At 45.2% G+C, this 21,667-nt stretch overlaps 1 protein-coding gene across 1 annotated transcript in view; it reads right to left on the reverse strand.

Annotated features, from left to right (window-relative positions):
- LOC119435939 (golgin subfamily A member 2) overlaps positions 1-21,667 on the reverse strand; it is a 198,592-nt gene continuing 176,925 nt past the window's right edge. Inside the window, exons 22-23 of the mRNA XM_037702641.2 lie at positions 19,494-19,715; positions 1-2,238 (exon numbers count right to left, since the gene is read on the reverse strand). Of these exons, the coding sequence (XP_037558569.1) occupies positions 19,510-19,715 (206 nt within the window). The 3' untranslated portion in view covers positions 1-2,238; positions 19,494-19,509. The remainder of the gene's footprint in view (positions 2,239-19,493; positions 19,716-21,667) is intronic.

Raw genomic sequence — 21,667 nt, forward strand, 5'->3', positions numbered from 1 at the left:
TAACTCTCACATTATGAATTTATTAAACCTTCACACATATACAAAAACCAATGAACAGAAACTGAATGCACAATAGAAGTTGCAACAAAAATAATGTACCTAAACTTGCATACTTCCAAAATTTCAAATAATGAACAGGCCTAATGAATGAACACTTTAAACTAAGGCTCCCAATATATTCAGTATAAATTTCTTACACATTCTACTGTTTGCAAATTGCAAATCATCTTCGCAAGATCACAGCTCTGCACCTTCATGCACACAATCAAGTCACACTATGGTTTATGTTTACACTACATGAGAAATTATCAGCTTCACAATTCTCCAGAATGCTGAAACAGCGTTAGTACAGTCAACTTGACAGAACCGGTCTGTATAGAAAGAGTACAAAAATAGCATTGTTGATGACACACTCATATAACAGGTATCAGTATCTGTATTTAATGACCTGGCAACAAAAAGGCTATCTTGACTTGCAAAATCCATACTTGTAGAGTTGATGTGGAAGTAATTAGCTGCAAAGGAGATAAATATAATTTTTGTAATCTTCACAGTAGATGTACGAATTTCCTGAACTAGCACTAACTTCCAAACCAAAGTTGCACTCATGCTTATACTTTAATTATTTGCATGAAGTTTGTGCTGATCAAGTAAACTATTACCAACTTGCCCTCATCATTCCCTCATGTCCTTTCCTCATTCACATGCTCAGCTTCCACTGTTAGCAGAAGTGATGCTGTCTTGTTCTAAACTTTTCTTGAAACAAGTGAAAACTTTCAAAAGTGAAAATTGAGGAACCAGAAATCACGGAAAAAGATATTGAGAAAACAGAAGCAGGGGTCATATTTTGCAGCAGTTCTATTCCTTTAATGCTGTCACTTTATTATCATTTGATGCTGCGTGGCCGCAACAGCAGCATGCAAGCAAATGATGAAGGGGGAAAAGAATGATGTAAAAAAATTATTAGAATATATAGCACTTGGTGCAAGTTATAAATCAGAAAGCAGTGTTGCATATCAAAGAGCTCTACTTAACAAAGCAGCGAGTGTCACGTGAATTGAGGGATCAGTATCAATATTGCTAAAGAGTTTTACCCATCTGGGTCACAGAGCTCTTACTTTGCTTTCCACTACCTAATGATGCATGTCACTCATGCATTTTACAAAATAATTTAATTCCCTTGATTATTGTGTGTTCAAACAATTATATATTTATAACATGTTCTGATACAAAACTAGAAAGCTTACAGGCTTGTTTCCCTTTAATTGTTCTGGATGAATTAATGTAAGTGGTAAGTTTTACTGTACACACTTTTCAAATAAGAAATTTGTGTGAAAAAATTTGAAGGAATAAAGCAAATATTTTGCATGTTTTCTCTTGAAAGAAACTTGGTTAACAAGTCCAACAACATGCTGTTGGCTCCCATTGTATCATGGCTATACATGGTATGCATGCTTTAAGAACTTCTATTTACTTTGAAGGATTCCCACAGCATTTAATTTTAAAACATAACTGCTTCACTACTATTAACCTCATTGACAGAGGAAATAAACATAACTAGCATGTGTTAATAGCATAAAATACGTTCACAATCTAGATAGACCTGGCAAACTTTTTTACAGTTACCCAGCACATTTCTTCCCTAGTTTTCTTGGGTATTATTAAGGGATGTAATATCTTTAAGCAAACTGCCCTCAGGAGATTAACAAAAAAAAACTTCAATGCTCCTGTACAGTGTTCACATAAAGCTTGAAGTTATTTTCCATTGAACTGGTCCAAAACCTGGCAAGGTTTTGTGACATGAGCAGAAAATGATCAAAAGCACATAAAAAAAAAAAGAAAAAACTTGGTGCCACTTAAACACACTTTCAGAGATTTGCGAGTCCTATAATATTTGTCTGCATTGGCTACAACTAGCTCCACGTGCAATTATCTGCACAAAGAAAAGTTACTCGTAGCTCAGCTGTACAGTTACACAATGGATACAACTGAGGCAAATATATAGCACTTTGAAGGGCTTGAAGAAACATACACTATCAACAACATAATACAAATTCAAGGCACTGTGGCTGTCCATCTTTCAGCTCCTTGGAGCCCTGTGTTACACTTCATGAAGAAACAATAGCCACTAATGGAATGCTCCTCTGTGACTGGGACGGCTGCACCGGAACACTTCTGTGCGTTTAGTGCGTTTAACATAAACCTTTGCATCTTCCAGGACATCCAACACGAATGACACTGAAAACAAAAAAAAGGGGGGGGGGGGGGGGGGTTCAAACGTTAAAACAGATTAGCCTCACACTGCTATTGTTAGCATTTGGCAAATTTGGCCTTACATCATTCTTGTAGTTAGTTCCAAAATGTGTTCCTGACATAATCATCATTGCTGCCAATGTTACAGCAAGTTAAAATAATTTAGAGGACTGCTCTAAATTAAGAGATGACACAAGAAAAAAAAAAGTTTGAAGAAAAGCCAAAAAAGCACTTGGATAGGCTAGCAAACATACACCTATTTGCACTCATCAACATCTATGGCAATTCACATGAGATTTGGCACAGAGTGCTACTACACATGAAGGTTAGTGACAGTGGTTACGCGCACCATAACACACAGCCTACTGGCTCCGCTCTGATTACCATATACAGTCGAACCCACTTATAACGATACCGGTTTTAACAATATATCGGTTATAACAATGAGAAGCTGCTGCACCATCAACTTTTGTATGTTTTCTATGATGAAATAACCCGCTAACTAGAATGGCCCCAGGCCGCATTATCGGTTATAACGATGAAGTCTGGCCACTGGGTGTCCGTGCCGAAAGGTAATGGAATGCGAAATCCTTGAAAAGAAAAGAAATTCGACCCGCCGCACCTCGCCGCGCTGTTTTCCACCCTTCTCCGCATCGCCAGCTTGGTGCGCCTCCCTCCCGTCGCCCTTCCATCCCTCTGAAAATGAATGGGCTGCACCCATAGCTCTACGCCGCACCACCCTCCGAAACACAAATCGACTGCAGCAACTGCGCTGATGGCCTGATAGCGCTCCGCGCTGCCCCAAGATTGCGCCAGGTCCCACACAATCTCAAATTTCAGCAATCACCACAGAAGGTGAAAAATCAACTATGGTGCGTTCCAACATGAAGCGCGCAAGTGGAGCTACTGTAATTTGGTCGCATACTTTAGTTTGTACTTTTTCTGCTGGGGGCGCTCAACGCGGCTAAATATTTGTCTATAAATGTACATATAATAACCGACAAACAGTTAACCTGTCATTTTTTACAAAATAAGCAGTCCATTGCTTTTATTGGACTTCTGTTATAAAAGTCCGTGCTTTGTTACTTGAATAAAGGTTTTGAGGCCTCACTGACGTGTGATAAGCAGCAGCCCACTGGTATCGATTGCATTCCATGCCGTTTATCGATTCAAATTGTACGGCGGTAATATTTGCGACGGGGTGGTCGTTTCCTTTGAGCAGCATCATGCAAGCTCGTTTTGATTAGATATCAGTAGTAATATCTCAGCCAGTTTATGCGTCCGACATTCGATAGCTGCCACCAAGTGAACGTGTTTAAAGACGGTGAATTTTATCAGCTGCGGCGTTCCACTGGCATAACGGCTGCATGCACGGCTTCCGCTGTTAGTGATCTGCCACGTCTGGCCGCGTAATGACGTGTTGCTTGAAAAAAAATGTGCTAGCCAGCGCGAAAGTTCATCGCCGGAACCGAGCACAGTCTGCTTGAAGACTACCCACGAAAGCGGATTAGCCTTGCAGCCCCTGGGCGTGTGCGCCGGTGAGTAAAAAAAGCAGTGCTTCGCATTTTCAACTTTGAATTTCTTTGCGTTCGAGGTGGATAAAACAGATTCCTGTAGTCATTTCTTAAAAATGGAAAATAGTAATAATTATAAAGTTATTGCTCTTCTAAAGCAATTCGAACGAGGTCTTGGTATTTCGTCTTGCTAAAATTTCTAACATGGAGTACAGCATAAATAATCAACAGTTTTGGCTGTTTCTGCATAAATGATGACTGCGATAAATTCACTGCACATTAGTGGCAAGCGTACTTCCAGTGATAGTTAGATTAATTGCATTTCAGACATAATAAAATGACTGTGTTTATTACTAGTATCTGGCAGAAACAACTGTCATCTAATCGAGGCTTGACTAAGCACAGCCCACACTAGGACACCATCAAAAGAAAAGCACACTCAAAACAGTGTTGTGTGTGTGTGCGCTTTTCTATCATGGAGCGTTTTGTGTACTGTTCTTTGTCATACATGAATCACAAACTCACCCACACTTCCACCATAGTAATTGAGGCTCTATTTTTCTTTCGACTCCAGCCTCCAAGATGCTGCTCATATTTGTTCATCCCTTTGGACACTATTGTCTCTGGACGTACAAGTCAATAGTGAATGTGTCACCACTGGAAGTAACATCAAGGGCCAGAATCCTCGCAGGGTATGTTTCTGAACACTTCAACTAGAACCGTGATTTGTTCGTTTATGGGACCAACTTTTGTTTCACCATTTCTTGCTAGCATGTTTGTCATGGCTTCGTCGTTTCTCTTTTCAGGAAGACGGACAAAAGAGAGATTATTGGACTGCAAGCTGTCCATGCTAAGCCATAAGAAGCTCAACTGTCACCATAATGACAACAGGTCCTCTTTACAAGTTTACCAGATAGAGAGGTGTGAGCCCTATCAAGAAAGCAGCAGTTTACAGTTTTGTATCGTACCGAGTGGGAATGCAAAATTTGACATACAAGCTTACTCGCTTTTAAGGGCGTTTTACGACAGTCGGAGAAGTAACATGTTGAGTCCCACCTTGTTTCTTTTCCAGTCATTAGCCATGACGACCAGAACAGAAACAATGTAGCAAGCTCCTACTTGCTAGTGCAGAAACTGTCATCTGCTTTTTGCAAATAAGCTTGACGGGCATTAGTACCACCAAGAATCACATGCTCCGTCACAATGATAATTTCCTACATGAAAATGCAAAGAATTTTAAAATGATCAAAAGCGCTTAATGCAATTTTAATGAAACGATACTTCATGTTGACAAACTTTGGCAGTCACTCTTCACTTTATTATTTTATTTTTTATTTAAAATACCCTCAGGGCCACATGGCATTAAAGAGGGGAGTGGTTACAATGTAGTAGAATAAACCAAACAAACAAGTGCAGCGAGTTCTGGTAACGTAATGATTCTCCCGATTATACAATGTTAGCTAATGTTTTGCAAAAAAGTTTTGTTATACGTGATGGCTACGATACTTGGTGGTTCCATTCCTGAGATGTACAGAGGATAAAAGATTGAACGAAAGACTTTGTGTTACATGAATCAATTCCTACCTTACTACGATGATAGACGCGGTTTGAAATGTACTGAGGCCGCAGTATAAAGCCGTCGTGAAGTGTAGTGTGATGGAAAATTTGATGAAATAATAAAAGACGGGCGACTGCGGCGATTAGCTAGTGGAATAAAAGCTAGGTTAATTTTCATTGAGGTTATACTCGCGGTACAGTTATAATTAGAAAGAATGAAACGAGTAGAGTTATTTTGTACTAGTTCAAGTGAAGTACTAATAAGATTAACGCGACTGGGATCCCAAATTGCAGATGCATATTCAAGTTTAGAGCGTATTAGAGTTTTGTAAAGCTGTAGTTTTAAAGTAGACCGTGCTTTGGAAACGTGCCATAAGTACCTGAGCATGTGATTAGCATTGTTAATGACATACTCTATATTACTGGTCCAATTTAAGTTATTTGTAATTTGTACACCGAGATATTTATATGACAAGACAAAATCTGAGGAAATGTTGTTAACTGGTAAGTGATAGGATTAGAATTAGATCTGGATACGCGCTTTATTTTACATTTGTTAACTACAGAAGGCTCATGTAAAGTTTGCATGAAATCAATAACTAGGCTAGCCCTGCACCGTAAGAGATAGCTAGAAAAGGCAAGCTCATACAACCGGCCTATTTCACACTTCACAAACTTAAGAAATCACTAAAAACATTTTTTATTTCTTTTCAAACAGCAGATGACAAACCTGAGAACAGTGCACTCCCAAAAAGATTTTGAAATATACTAGCAGAAGTTCAGCTTAACATTCAGCGAATAAACAGTGGACGAGCAAGGGAAGCCTCATTGTGGGAACTTTGTCTCGGCCCTCACATATATGTTTGCTTGTTGAAACGTTGGCTCCAGGCTGAGGCTTCCCTTGCTCACCTCTGTTACTCAATTGAAGTGTTTACCTCCTTGCAACCTCTTCGCCTTGTTTGAATACATGTACCGAGATTCTTTTTCAACATGAAACCGTGAATTGCATTTTCCAAGGATCTATAGCATTAATTGGGCTTGCTTATATGTTTATTTAGTGTCCTTGTCTATTAACACAATATTTGCAGAAGCCGTTGTAAGCAATGCTGTCTCCATAACGTTTCTTGGTTTCCCTACGAGTACTCCACTTGTATCAAAACCTTTACTGCCGCACCTGAACACTAAATGTGCAGCAGAAATATCAAGAGCAGGCAATATGCGATGTAAAATTTTAGTACAATTCCCCCCCCCCCCCCCCCCCCCCTACACTTCGTGCCTCTCGCCAATGTGTTATGTAAACAATGGGACATTCCAGCTCGAGCATATCTTGCTGATAGTACATCTTTGTCGCGCAATTTTGGTGTCTTTCTTAAAAAAATCTAGCTGAAATTGTTGAACGCAGACAATATAGGTATAGTATGAAACACGTCAAGCAGCACTGTATGCAATACAAGTATGACAGAACTCAGCATAAATGTCGTTGTCTGAAGCTTCGTTCTCCCTGCTTTAGTGGCTCGCCGAACACGATGAGGAAACTTCACTCGATTTCAGCTTAGGATGCCATTAAATAGATGGCTATCTGTGTTTCTGTATGTTGTAAACTCAGTGACGGACAACATTAAGTCCACCTGACCTGTACGAAAATTGTGAGCATGTACTGCTTCATTCACCATTGACAATAAACAATGTAAGCTTACTTGTTTGAAGTGTTTTATTGCCAGCTGAGGCCTCTCAGTCACCTGGCGACATAATAAAGATATCTGTAGTCATGTTAGAGTACTGAACACACGAATACTGCCCCGAATGCGGTCACAAAACCCTCAAAACCAGCGAGCGAGCAGCGTGACGGGCCCCACGAACCGATACCGTAGCGGCCATATTAGGGTGGCTAGCATTCTAACCACGCTAGCCATATTGCTCACTATGTAACGATGATGATATTAGTTTTGATTTTGCCAGCGCCACCTCTCGGTCGCATACTTTAGTTCACAACGCCACCGCTACTCTTATTTCCGTTGCACTGTGGAAGGTACAGTTTCCAAGTTTATATAGGTGTTCTGTGATTGTGCACTGGCCGGCTGGCCTCTCATTCCGCACATTTCTGCAAACAGTTTAAGGTGAAGGTATCATGGCTGTCATCTTGCGTGTAGTTCAGATTCTCCCACCAGTTGACGCCAGTCAGTCATGTTTGGAAAAAGCGAAAAAAATCTGCTCTTCTCCGTCGCAGCATGCCCCGGTCTGGCCCTCTTGCGACGCTGTGACAGGTGATCCGCTGAGTTGAGGAAAATTCCCCCTCCCCCTTTTTTTCAGGACAAGTTGTGCCTCGCACCATTGTTGTTTTGTGGCTGCGCGTGATGGCCTTCTCGCCACTGATACTTTCAACAATGGCTCGGTCGAACCTTGTAAAATGGTCAGTGCTGATGATGGTGGCTATTAGTGGTTCGTCACTGCCGCTTTTGACGTGGCTGTTATGCAAGTGCAGGCTGCTGCTTCGAAAGCCGTCCCGGCAGATGGCCTGCAGACTAGTGCTCACTGCAGAACCTTGAGTGACAGTGATCGTCAACTAGCTTTGTTTCTTTCTCTTCCTAGTGTGCATTTTTTTTTAGCATTTTGCGAAGTACGGGCCCGATAAACGAAGGTTCTAGGCTTGAAATGGTCACTATTGCTTTGTGCGTATAAAGATAAATAACGGAGAGGGTAGGAAATTGCTACGGACCGCAGTAACTGTCTAGCGCAGTCTGCTGACATCTGAACAGCGGTCAGCAGTGGAGGAGAGGTAATGGTAAGAGAGTAGGGGTAAAGGTTAGTAGAGAGTATAGAGTAACAACGAAATATTTACAACAGAGCGACTAAGTAAAAAGAAAAAAGACCGTTTGTGGAGTGATTTCCTAGAGAAAGTTTGTCGCCGGCCCGGCACTGTTAGGTCGCGTGGAACAGCTGGGTGTCGAGGCTGGACTGTTCAAAGAAGTAGCAGTGCCTTTGTAAGCTACCCTGTTCCACGTGCATAGAAATTGCAGTTGTGGGCACGGCTGACACCACTTTTATTTCGACCGCACGTGCCACTTGACCTGATGCCTATTTCCCGACATTCAGAAGCCCCCCAGCAAGCTCGTTTCCATTACGTCTGTGCTAAGAATACACAGAGCCCCTATAGCGCGCTTTGCAGAGCGCGAAAAAGGGTGCTTTTTAGATACATGCCAGACGGAAAGGCTTTGAGTGTAGCCAACTAAAGCACTATTAGCCTCATGTATCCCAAAACAGATGTCTTTTTTTTTTTTCGCGCTGTTTGCAAACTGCATGAACATGAAGGGGGTTAGGCTGGCAAACAAATGTTCCTAGGGCGTCGGCCATGTTTTGGTGCCAGAGTGAAAGTTCCTGCAATTGCCGAAGCTATGCAGCGTTGATATGAGCTTAGTACACCAGAGGGAGACCACTTCCAGGAACGCCGACTGATGATAGCTCCGCCTGTCGTGGAATAGTTCAAATCTTCACCTTGTGCGATACAGTAGAGCGGCAAGTTTCCATGGGCTAGTTGGTGGATGTTCATCTTGCAAAAGGCGGATACTGCGCTATAAAAACAGGGGCAACAGAAATATAAATGGACAGGGCACGCACATACTCACAACTGAATTTTATTGGGTGAAATACGACATATATGCAATGAACAAAAAAGACCTCATTATGTTCAGTGGCCATCAAAAACGCTGCCGTCACATTCTTGCGTCCAGAAATTGCACCTCACTATCAGGAAGTACCACGGAAGGATCGCTAAAGCACCTATTGGAAATCACGTGTTTCAAAACTTCACTGGGCGTCGGAACACGTGACATTTGCTAGTAATGCGTGGTTTAGAATGCTGCAGGTCACGCAGCCATCAATACTTTTCGCTGCAGTCTGCAAGGCTCGCTCATTGTTTGCTGCTAATCCTATCGTTCAACCGGCATTGCATAGAATAGTCAAACACAATACCCTGCCACACACATCGCACCTCATCGCGTGGGGAAAGCAAGTTTCCAGATATTGTCGTACAAGCCTGGAAAATAGAGGAGGCGAGGGCAATTTGCAATTCTCCTTGGCACAATGGCACAATAAACTAACCTGCTGGCTAGCTGGCACGCACTCATGATGTACCGTGCACGGCGCTTATTTTTCACCTCGCAGCCACAAGTTAGTGAACTCATGTAGGACTACACTGAAGGCGTGGTTGCAGACACATGTACTTGAAGGAATGTGGGGCAGGCGCGGTGACTAGACTAAGCCAAACACTCAAACCTGGAGAAAGAATGCCCTCCGCGTTTTGCCCGCTTTGTAATGTTTAGTGGTGCCACCTTTGACAAACGTTGGAACTGATGTGAAACAGCTTGACATCTTTTTGCACAGATGACGCCACCACCAAAAATCGCCTGTGAGATTTATTATTTATTGAAAATCTTCTGTTTCAAGCACTGCTTGTAAAACTCGTGAGTGCTAGTAATTACGAGACACTGTATGGCTCTAGTAATGTGCAACAATTGTTGTGAATTAGTGTGTACCTGAAAAAGAATGTCAATTTGCACGGACCTGGCCAGCAGAAAAATTAGCTAAATTTATTGCTCCCCTGTAGATCCCCTATTTAACATAAGCCAATTTTCTCTTCATAGAATCCGAGAGAACGGCTTGCTGCTTGATTATTGAAAATTTCGGAGTTTCAGCTACAATAGTTTTGTCCCCTCTTCGGTAATGCGTGACCAAGTATAGTCATAAATTTCCAATTTGAAGTAATAATAACTCACAAACTGTTCACCACAACACAAAACAACTTCGCATAGATTATAAGTACACTGCAGCCTAGAAAACCAATAAATATTGTTGTCCTGAGTTTAAAAGGAAAAAAGATATTCATTCATAAGCATTTGTAGTTTTGTCCATTTTTATTGGCGCCTATATAAATTTCGTAATTGCTTTACACGCAATTTCTCTTCATAGAAACCTTGTATAACATTTCATTTAAAGACACAACAAATTTCATTTTGTTATGTTGAACAATTTAGCAGGAAACTCAGTACAACAGAGGCTAGTACTGCAAAAACGCCGCTTTTTGCTCCCACTGTCTTGACTGCCATCAGGTAACGCTTCAGGCTAGGCGATAATAATAGGTGTCCTTGGAAAGCGCAGAAAGCAGGCAAGTTCACATTCGTCCAATGAGCACAGAAAGCACAGTGCGTCCGCAAACAATGACTAAAATGCCGAGCGCGTGCCGCCGGAGTGGGACCGCCACGTTAAGGGGGGACGCGGCTTTCGCATCGCGAAAAATGATTAAAAAATCGATTTCTTGAAAATCAAACTTTCAGTTTCTATAACTCTTATTCTATCTGATTCCGAAATATCATCACTGAAAATGAAGTATAAGTGCTCTAAAAAAATTGCTGTATCAGCCAAGGTGCCGGAAAATTTCGCGGAAATCGCGAAAGAACGGCGTTTTTCAAGCCACGATATCTCCGGAACGGCGCAGCCGAACGCCGCCATCTTGGTCTCGTTGGAAAGCGCATTTCTCCGTCTTCAAATCTGCCGCTTCAGCTATCTCCTCCATACAGAAACAAGCACACAAAAAGCAAATGATTGAAGGTCGTGCCGGAGCCACCGATTGGCCGCGCCCGCCACGTGACTCCAGAGCGGTTCGCCATTGGTCCGATGCTCGCTCCGCGATGGCGTCGTCTGCACCACTTGTTGCGGTCTCCTCGCGAGCTCTCGACAGTTTCCGTAATCTTGACGAGTGTTAAAATGGGCGCAACATCGACATAGCAGTAGTGTGGCCGATCCCGCTTTTCGTGGACGTCTCAGACCCGCGGCTAAGCATTCCGAGCATCGGTGACGCGGACTTCGCGACCGAGCTTCGGGCACGGAATGCTCGGACACGCGGCTAAGCCTCTCGCGCGTAGGCGTCTCCGACTCGGCGGTGAAGCACATCGCGCGCGGACTTCTCGGATCCTTGCCTAAGCATTTCGTGCGTTGGCGCCTCCGACTGCGCGACTAAGCTAATCGAGGATCGACTCCTCGAGCCCGCGGCTAGGCATTTCGCGCATCGGCACATCGCTCATCGAGTATCGACTCCTCGGACCCGTGGCTAGGCACTTCGCGCGTCGGCATCGCGAGCATTGGCATCGCGAGCGTCGACTCCCCGAGCCCGCCGCTAGGCATTTCGCGCGTCGGCACCTCGGACTGCGCGGCTAAGCTAATCAAGCGTCGACTCCTCGAGCCCGCGGCTAGGCATTTCGCGCATCGGCACATCGCTCATCGAGTGTCGACTCCTCGGACCCGCGGCTAGGCACTTCGCGCATCGGCACCTCGAGCGTCGACTCCTCGAGCCCGCGGCTAGGTATTTCGCGCGTCGGCACCTCGGACTGCGCGATTGAGCTCACCGAGTGTCTATTCTTTGGACACGCGACCAGGCATTTCGCACATCGGCATCTCAGACCCGCGACTTAGCACATCGCGCGCCGACTCTCTTAGATCGTATTGCCACGATATCTCGTACCAGTACTTATCATACCACCCCTTCATAAAGAGAACCTCATCATGAGCTCTGTTCACTAGGCCACTTGGGTTGGTACAGACACCTGGCTGCAGAAGTGAGGCATCATACAAAAGTACAGGCTGGAAAGCACCTAGCAGCTGCATTGCTGCCTCTCTATCAGTGGCTCTCCTAACATCCATAGCCATTGTCAATGGAAGATGATCCAGAACGCTGCTGAGAGCCTTCATTCAGTAACGTGGTCACTTCTACCAAAAAAAAAAAAAAAAAACAAAAAAAAATGCCTCACTGACTGTACTAGAGACTGCTATCAATGAAGCAATCTGTAGGTACAACGCTAGAACTACTGTATATTTATGCCCACATAGTTCTGCACCTCACTTGGTTTGAAACCCAGGCACCATACTCTTTGTAGAGCAGCAGTAAAGAATGCCATACAAACATGAAAAAGGCAGAACGAAGGCACAGCAGACCAGAGGCCACATGTCCAAGAAGCCCCACATCACAAAACACATCAAAGATTACAAATTTGGTGCGTTTTAGAGAACTGAAGAGAAGGTGAAACTTTGAGAGCCGTTTTCTCAAAACTGTTTTTTCACCTTTCTGCTCAGTTTCTGGAGCTGATTTTTTCGTTACTGTTTAGCCTAATTTGATTGTGTTTTCTTTTTGTCACGTTCCTTGGACTACAGTGCAGATTGAGACAGTCTTGCATTTTTATCTTGACTTTTTATAAATTTATGGTGTGGCTATTCGTTCACCCCAAAAGTGTGCTTGGTGCGAAGGTAACTTGAAAAATGACTATCTAAAAAATTTGTGTTGCGAAAAAAAAAAGTAAGACTGTCACGACCTTCAGCACGCATTGAGCTATGCAGTCAATACTCAACGAGCCTTCCATCATGTTTTTTAAGCTCCCCAGGCCCTCCAGAAAGTTCAAGAGAGAAAAATTCTGCTCAATAAAATGTTCTCAAGGTATCACTCTGAAACTTTTATGGAAGTATCAGGGAGACATTCTAAAAATTTGTGCCAATTTTCATCAAAATCCATGAAGAAATAAGGAAGTTGATTTTCAAAGCCATGTCCCCCCTTAAGGCATTCGGGCTCATCGTTGTTGGTTGCGTCGAAGTCGTTCCTGGCCACATGGTTTCTCGGCCTTGTTTGACTCACCGCCGAAACGGAAGACGGCTGACCCGCCCGCTGATCACTGGCAATGCACGACGCTGCCGGTGAAAAGAAAGCGCACTGCTATAGATTTGGAAACGAAGTGCTTTAATCTATGAGGTAATCGTCGTGAACGTGCTTGCATCGGATAGCGACGACGGCAGCGATGACGCGGTAGGGCAGGCTGCCTCAACGTTGTCCCTGCAGGAGGCGCTGCAGATTATTCAGTTCCTTTTCACGAGGGACCTTCCGCTTCACTATGTGGAGCACACCAGGATGCCTTGGAGAATGATGTCGGCAAGCTTTGCGTAAAGCAAGCAAAGCTGACTGACGTAGGGTTTTCTCGTGCAAGCCAGTGAGAAGTATGTGGCGAGATGCTCGTGGCGATCTCACTCCACTGTTTCTTCTGAATTTCTCAAACTGAGGGGCTGCCGCGGCAACCTTCTCACATTTTTTAAAAGGCCCCTTTTGAGGCCACCAAAGCGATGCCTCGGCGGAGCTCGCATGTCACTTTCCGCGCGCCCGTGACCCCGCATTGCAGTTGTTATAGCAGTGCCATTCTTGAACGACAGCAGCCGTGGCTTGTTACACGCCATCGGAGCGCGCAGGAAGCAGAGCTAAACAGTGAACGAGTCAACACAATCACCAGCCGGATGGAGGAAGGGGGTAGGAAGGGGCACTGGCCTCCCCGCTATTATAGTTTTCTCACAAAAGCTATGCCATCCCTTTATTTTGGTTTTTTTCATGGAACCCGATTATAACAATGGAATTTTCGTGGCACTTGAATATTCTTATAAGTGGGTCTCGTGGCACTTGAATATTGTTATAAGTGGGTTCGGCTGTAGTATGATACTCTATCCATACAGTTAAACCCGGACATACTACCAGGGGTTCTCAAGCATGTTCGTTCCGGGGAAGCCTGCTAAGCTCCATGAAGCGCCAAGGAACCCCCCCCCCCCCCCCCGAATTAACCGAATTGAAATGTCCTAATTAAACTAATGTCGAATTATACAGAGTATCAAGAAAACAATAACTGAATGCTTACTACATCAACACGCTTTTATTTACTGAATGCATCAGCAAATCTTGTTTCTATTTTGCACAATAGCAGTGAGGAAGCTGACATTCTTGTCATCTCATCACTGATTAAGGGCTAGCAGCGGCGAAGGCCTCGCAACATCCTTTTCAGCGCGGTCGCGGTGCGCGTCTTCATCTGCAGACACGCTTTTCACTACCGCGCGCACATCCGGTAATTTTTTCGCTAGGGAGCTGGTCACCAACAAATCGTCCGTCCATCGTGGTGTAGCCGGTGCTCTTAATCTTTGACATTTTTGCACTGAGTCAAAGCGCAACTACTGCTTGCCGCAACCGCTGCTGACGAAACCGCGGCCGTTATCGACGCGATCATGGACGGCGACCTTGCGGTTCAGAAGGCAGGCAGCCGACGCACGCACCAAGTCAAAATGAAACTACCATTTGCTGGAACAAGTATGGACGAATCCGCAGTCACTATTGATGCGATCATGGATGGCGACTATGCAGTTATGAAGGCACGCAGCCGACGCGTGCACCGAGTCAAAACGAAACTACCGTTTGCCGCAACCGCTGTGGACGAAACTGTGGTGGCTATCGAAGCGATCACAGATGGCGACTACGCACTTATGGAAGCACGTGGCTAGCCGCCAACGCGGTGTTACGCGCTGCGATTAACGCAACAATAAGGGCTTTGAGGGCACAAATAAGCACAAAGCATTCCGGCGTTGCTGGCAGTCACATATCGTGTACGATTGCCGCTGAGGACCATGGCGATGCGGACTACGCCGCTTCGTTACTAGCCACCGTAGCTTCGTTTTTGGACGCTAGCGCCGTTTTTGCTCATTCGCGGCGCGCATTTGTGGTGCTCCGCGCATTTATTATTATTTTTTTTTTTTGCGCACGCTATCGGCACCTACCCTATCGACAAACGGGAGAAATGCGCATGTTGGAAAGTTACGGCCTCCGAGATTCAAGAGCGAAAGCTTAGGCGCGCTGCCCGTTTTCGAAGGTTGGGTGGCTACAAGCTGCTTGCGGATTTATTGCGCAGTTCACGCACTGCCGTTACGCGCTGTGGTGTGCTTTTTGACACTCGGGCATGGGTAATGGCAGTTCTGTGGATCGAGCACACCTCTTGTTCGCCGTTTTAGCCATTTAATTGGCGAGCGCTAGACCACGGAAAATTTATCAGTGGCTTGCGGAACCCCGAGCAGGGGCCTGCGGAACCCCAGGGTTCCGTGGAATCCACTTTGAGAGAGGGAGCTGAGAGAGAGGGTGAGGGGAGCCACCGAAGCCACTGCCACCAAAGCGGCGGAGTTGCTGAGGCCAAAACCGTTTCCCTGCCGCCCTCCTGCCTCACCTTCGACGGTCTCCGCACGCGCCCGCCCGTCGGCACCTGGCGCCGTCCGCTCCGTGAACTTTCGTTTGCTGCCGTTATTGGGAACTGAGCATTGGCCGACGTGGGCGGTGGCGCGTCGCGATATTTCACGATTCCCACCGTTCGTGCATCGTGCTATGGTGCTCGAATACTTAAAAAATACGTCCTTTCTTTAATTAGAACTTTTTATAATTCGAACGAAATTCCGGGCCCCTTCGAGTTCGAAGTATCGAGATTCGACTGTATACAGTAGAACCTCGGTGATACGAACCTCGCGGAGTCGCGTGAAGTATTAGTATCGCCCAAAATTCGTAACATCAAAACCTATACAAAATGAAGAAAAAATGAATTTATTTTTAGCAGAAATAATTCGTAATAGTGGAACCCCTTTGATACGGTCCTCGCTGCTGCGTTTTCCCGGCAGCTACGTCGCGTTTTCGCGGTCCTGACCTAAATTCTACATTTACTTCCATGTATTAAGTTCCCCTTGATGCGTCGCAAATCTGTAATTTTCCTGCATCATATATTGCACTTGAATGTGGCGGTAATGTAAATTTAGCAGTGCAGCCAGCTTGTACGTTGCAAGTGACCGGTGCATTGCAACAAGCGACCGGCACGTTGCTGATACAGCACGGCCGCGCTGGCGCCGGCGCCAGATCACATGGCCGTATCTTGAAAGCGATCTGCGACGTGTGCAAAGTGTGCGCCCGCGCGGGCCTCATCTTCAAAACGATCTGCAATGTTGACAAAGTGCGCCTAGTGCCGGATACCTTAGTGTGTGCTATGCTTTCGACGTTTAGTTCACGTTGAAGCGAGACAGCCGCTGCTGCCGCGATTCCTTACTTCAGCGTTTTGACAGCGAACACCCGTGGTCATCGAGCGAGCTGGGTTTGTGTTTACCTGTGCGCGCGTGATACTGTGTTTGTTAGTAAGCGAATGTTTACAAGTTTACACGGCCGATAAAACTACTGTCCTTACTTCGTACAGCTGTCTACTAATTTGCTATTGATATCGTTGCGTCGCCTTTTGGGCGAAACTGCAAGTTTTTTTTTTCCCCTGCAGTCCCTTGAAAAGCGTATCGACGGGGTTCTACTATCTGTGGTGTGTTTTCTTCTTGCCCAAATCGTCAACAATCGCTTTCTGGAAGGCGTAAAAGTGCGCACGCGTGATCTCACGAATGTTTTCGCATGCCACTGAATGCTTCAACACGTTGAGTGCAGGTGGTGTTTTAGCCGTCGTGGCTGCTGCCACAGTCCTTGTCTTCTTTCTCACTGGTCAAAGCATCAGCTACGCTGTGATGTGGTCTGGTCCACTCGACGTGGGGACCAATGAGAGATTGTGCAGCCGCGTGACATAGCCGGTTGCTTGTGGACTATGGATCTTGCCCAGATCCCGCTGTGCTGGCTTGTCTGTGCCGGTTGCCCCGCTGGCTCGGCCGCCGCCGCCGCTGTTGCTCACGCATTCGTATGGTCCGCAGCGGCGCGGCAACGCGCTCTAACAGCCAATGTTTTTAGTATTAAGATTAATGTATTTCGGCCGGGGAATGTTACGAATTCGTATCACACCGAAATTCGTACCAGCCGTGATCCTATCACTGGGGTTTTACTGTATATATATATTTTTTTCTTTCCCAATCTGGGCTTCATTGACGGCCATCTATTTTTTTACCACAGCTTTGTAAAGCAAATTTACTATGACAATTCAAGCTAAGGGCATTGATTAGCTAAGGCTTCACCTCTTTGCAGCTAACTGAACTCCATATTAAAACAGTGCCGTGCTATATGCCACGATGCAGGAGGAAAACTTAGTGTGCACCTTTGACTCGTATAGATGGTGCCAGATGGTCACGGTGTTGTTGCTGTAGCCATGACATTACTTACACATGTACCATTGTAGCTTTCACTCATAAGTGATTGGTGGACTCGGTGATTTGACTACATTGTTGATAAACTGGGGACATCCCCATGGTAATTCCAGATCAGTAAAGGAAATCATGGCTAGCAAAGGAAACCTGCCAAAGTAGCAAAAATACTTCTGTTTATACAATTTTCGTTTCACCAAATTTTGTTTATAAATCAGGGGTTCTCAAACTTTGTGGCCTTGAGGAACCCCGCCAGCTTTCCTAGAGTGCCGCGGAACCCCTCCCTCTTTCCACCGATATGTTTATACAAACTCACTATAAGGACTCATTAAAGGGACTGACAACCACCTAGAACATGTCAAGACATGTTGGTAGAAATGAAGAGACCATGATTTATATGACAGAATCGAGCAGGCTGTTCATGATTTAAGTACTAGGTATTACAGTTTTAAATTGGCACAAAAAATCGCAAAAAACCTTTTGGCACAAGTGGCACAAACTGGTGGTGAAACTGGTGCTTGAGATGTAGTCTATGAGATTACTGTACGTAAGTCAAATATGTAAGTCAAGTGCTGCATACTTTATAAAATCGCATACTTTATAAAACGTATTACATATACGTTTGCGCTTTATTCGATGCATATTCCGAAGTAAAAAAGTTCACGCTAACAAGTAGCGTTGCCTTTGTGGCAATGAGTAGAGTGGCAGAAACTGTGGCGTCTCTCATGTCATTGCGGCCCATGAGGGCTTTTGTATGCGCGCAAGTGTGCGAGTAACTACCCCGAGTTCAGCGATCTCCCTATGAGAAATTGAGACTGACTAATTGTGCTGTAGATGGCTGCCATTCACTACAATAGGTTCGATTCAGAAAATGTGCACGGCGCGACAAACGAAAAGGTGCAGGCAGTGCCGGTTGTGGTGTGCTGGGCTGCACCTACTCGCTGCAAGGGTGCAGGGTCTGCCACCGTACCTCAGACAATCGAGGGCATAGGTGCAGCGCACCTTAAATACATGCAGAAGGTGCACAGAAACTTGGTTGAATCGAACAGACCTTAATAATAGCACTACTCGCATATCCTAACACTTTGGTTGGTTTGGCTAAAAAAAAAAAATTGCAGTGACTTTATACAGTTGAACCCACTTATAATGATCCCAGATATAATGAATTATCAGTTGTAATGACCACATTTCACTGCATTTAGTATTTTCTGACCCTGCCTATTGAAACTGTATCCAGATATAATGAACATTTTCAAAAGCGCCATACTGTCACAACGAACACTTCAAACTCGGCTGCGGTAAAAGGAGGTTGCACGTGAAGTTCCGAACCACGGAAGCGGGCCTTAACAGGGTGCACGGCAGCATGCCTGACGCTCCAGCCCAACTGCATCAAAGATACTACCGCCGAGATGAGTACGTGCCGCACATTAATTTTATCATAGTTTCCTCATCGCTCTTGATACATAGACAAGTGATCTATTTTTTCTTCCTGCACTACTCCCCACACCATAATGTAGCCCCCATCGACCCTACGGCCACCGCTCTAGGTTCTGCATGCCCACAAACCAAGTGTCATTACAATAGGTAATTTTATTTTTCGTAAACAAAAGCCACATGTCACTCGCGCTGCAGAATGGTTTTTTATATGGTGGTCGCAACGCTAAGTCAAAATGCCCGCATCGCCCGGCATGCAGCAGTGCATCTGGCGCGAATTTTTCTTGTGGAATCAACATAGTGTGGTAGCAAACCAGCCTGTATCGATACTGCGCCATGCTGACACTGATGCACCCAAGCTACAAATAATGCGTGAACGTGCCCCACAGGTCTTACATGGCTAATATCGTCATCCATGAGCAACAAGGATTGACCAGGCACACAAGCGGCTCTCATTGCAGAACTTGCAAGTTGATTCCTGCTCACGTACACAATTTAAAGGTGCTCAGTGCGGCTAGAGTGGGCTCGCAAACTACCCAAGTGTGGATGTGGCGTGCGATGGCTTCGTTAAATCCAAAATGCAATGCAAATTTTTTTTTCTCTAATGCGATAAATTGCGGAAGTGAATGGGGAAAGACAGGATGTCGTCGTATACGTTCTTACTGCTTGTGGAACTTTAAGATGCCGTTTGCGGAATCCCTAGGAACCGCAGAACACAGTTTGAGAACCCCAGGTTTTTATATCCATGTTGTAGCAATCAAAATGTTTTTCAGCAGTACATAACAAAACACAAACCTGCTTCAGTTTGCAGCTAGACAGTGAGCAAACGTCCTGAGCACACAGGGCATGGATGGAAGGTGTCCGGAACAGGTGAGCCATCAACAGCACTTGAGCTTTCAATCTCAGTCAACAGATGCATAATTTTTTGCGCAGTGACATCTTCCTGCACCTCATCTGAGGAGCCATTAAAACGTTTGCTCCCAGTGTCTCCAGCATTTGGTCCATTTTGAAGAGCATCTGTAAATATCAGCGGAGCACAGATTAGCTCTACCATATAAACTTCACCCATGCCCCAAATAAATTGTATGTCGTAAAAAATCTGCAACATGTCTGTAGGTACAAAAATTTGTGAAGGTTAGTCAGTGTTCACAAGACATGTAAATAACCCTGAATCAATAATAAATAACCCTTAGATAAATAATTTTGTAATGCATTTCAGATACTTGCCATCATACGCAAGGATCTATGCACTGTCCATCATCTGTGTACCCTACCTGACAAAACATGTTTAACTAGTAATTCAGCAGAGCTACTTCAACAAAATGTATTTTTCTGACAAGCATGAGGTTTGCAGATGTAACTGATATTATTTCAAAATGCATGTGTTATTTCCTGTCTCCAGGCCTACTGCCTACCAAATTAGCTGGTGTAATAGTGTGCTACAATCACGAAACCAGCGCTGATCTGTACTTTACCAGGCAGCCAAAGAGAATAAAAATCTGCTTGTCATTCACTGCTTCTTTGCTATTTCTGATTCTTTGCTATTTCTCCATGCTTAGACTCTGCTCATATATACCTTCAACTACTTCACACAGAATCTGCACAAGAGAAGCCACAACCTCACTGACAGAGCTCCGAGTTAGTACAGGGTAGACCGCTTATAACAATAGTCGCCGGAGTCGTGAATATCTGCACTATAAGCGGTACCGCACTATAACCAAAACAACAACTTTCAAGCCCTGCACGTATGCAAAACATGTAGACCAAGCAGCCGTGCGTATCCGAGAATCGAAGCGTGCGACTGGGAGTTTTGCATCCGTTTAAATTTACGAACGTTGAAAGGTTAATGTCCAAGTACCCACAATCTTCGCATGAAGCAGAAAAAGCAATAATAATTTTTAAAAAATGTCTCAGTTTCACCCGAAAGGCGAAGCATCAATTGCGATAGCAAATTAGTAGAGAGCTATAAGGAGTACGGATAGTAGTTTTACCGGCTGCATAAACTTGACACATTCACTTACTAACTAAATTAACAAGCGTGGTGTCAACGCGCACAAGCAAACATGAATAGACTCGATGACCGCAGACCACCACTGTCAAAACGCGGGCGCGGGGAAACGCAGCCGCCGCAGCGAGCGAAGGTTCGTGCGGTCTATCGCTTGAACGGAAACTGAGCGGCGTAAGCACAGCGCATACAAAGGTCAGAGCCATGTGGAGATCGCTCCAAGATACGGTGTGCGCGACAACACCGACAGTCGGCACAGGCGCGAACGCATTTGTTGGCAGAGTAGAAGCCGCCCCCTCCCGCGCCGTCTTCCTGCTTTGCTCCTTTTGCGTGGGAGATTGCGTCGCCAGTTCCCCTTGCGCCCAGTCGCAAGATACGCATTTGGTGCCGCAGCATAGCGTCGCCCCTTCTCCCTCGCTCCCATACCCCCACGGCCTTTCGCGCGATGGAAGTTGCGTTCGCTCTCCGCTGTGCGTTCGCTCTCCGCGAAGGCGCGCGTCGTCCGCGCGCTTTCACTCGCACATACGGCGCACGGCGACAATTTTATCGCCCTTGGACTCATGCTCCACGTCTCATGCTCCTCCTCCGCATCACCCTCGTTGATCTCCTCTCCCATCGGTGGGCACACTTCGTTGAGAAGCGTGCTCGCTACCGCCCTTGTTGGCGAGATTTTCCCGCGGAAGCCGCATTACAGTCGCCGACTGTTTATTCGGACTCGACGGGAACCGTGAAAAAATGCAAATAATCGAGAGTCCGAAAAAAAGGATTCGCCAGAAAAAAGTACCTTTATGGTCCCAGTGGACGGAAAAAATTGTCAATACGCAACTGTACAGATGCACGCTTACACGCGATCAGGTCAGCCTTATTTCGGACAGTGTCTGGCTATCGCTATAGACAGAGTCTTGTAATTGCCACGTCTCGTCGGCGCAGATGGCATGGGAAGCGTTGGAGCCATTTCGCATTA

Source organism: Dermacentor silvarum, chromosome 1 (genome assembly GCF_013339745.2).
Source record: "Dermacentor silvarum isolate Dsil-2018 chromosome 1, BIME_Dsil_1.4, whole genome shotgun sequence".
NCBI classification, from domain to species: Eukaryota; Metazoa; Arthropoda; class Arachnida; order Ixodida; family Ixodidae; genus Dermacentor; species Dermacentor silvarum.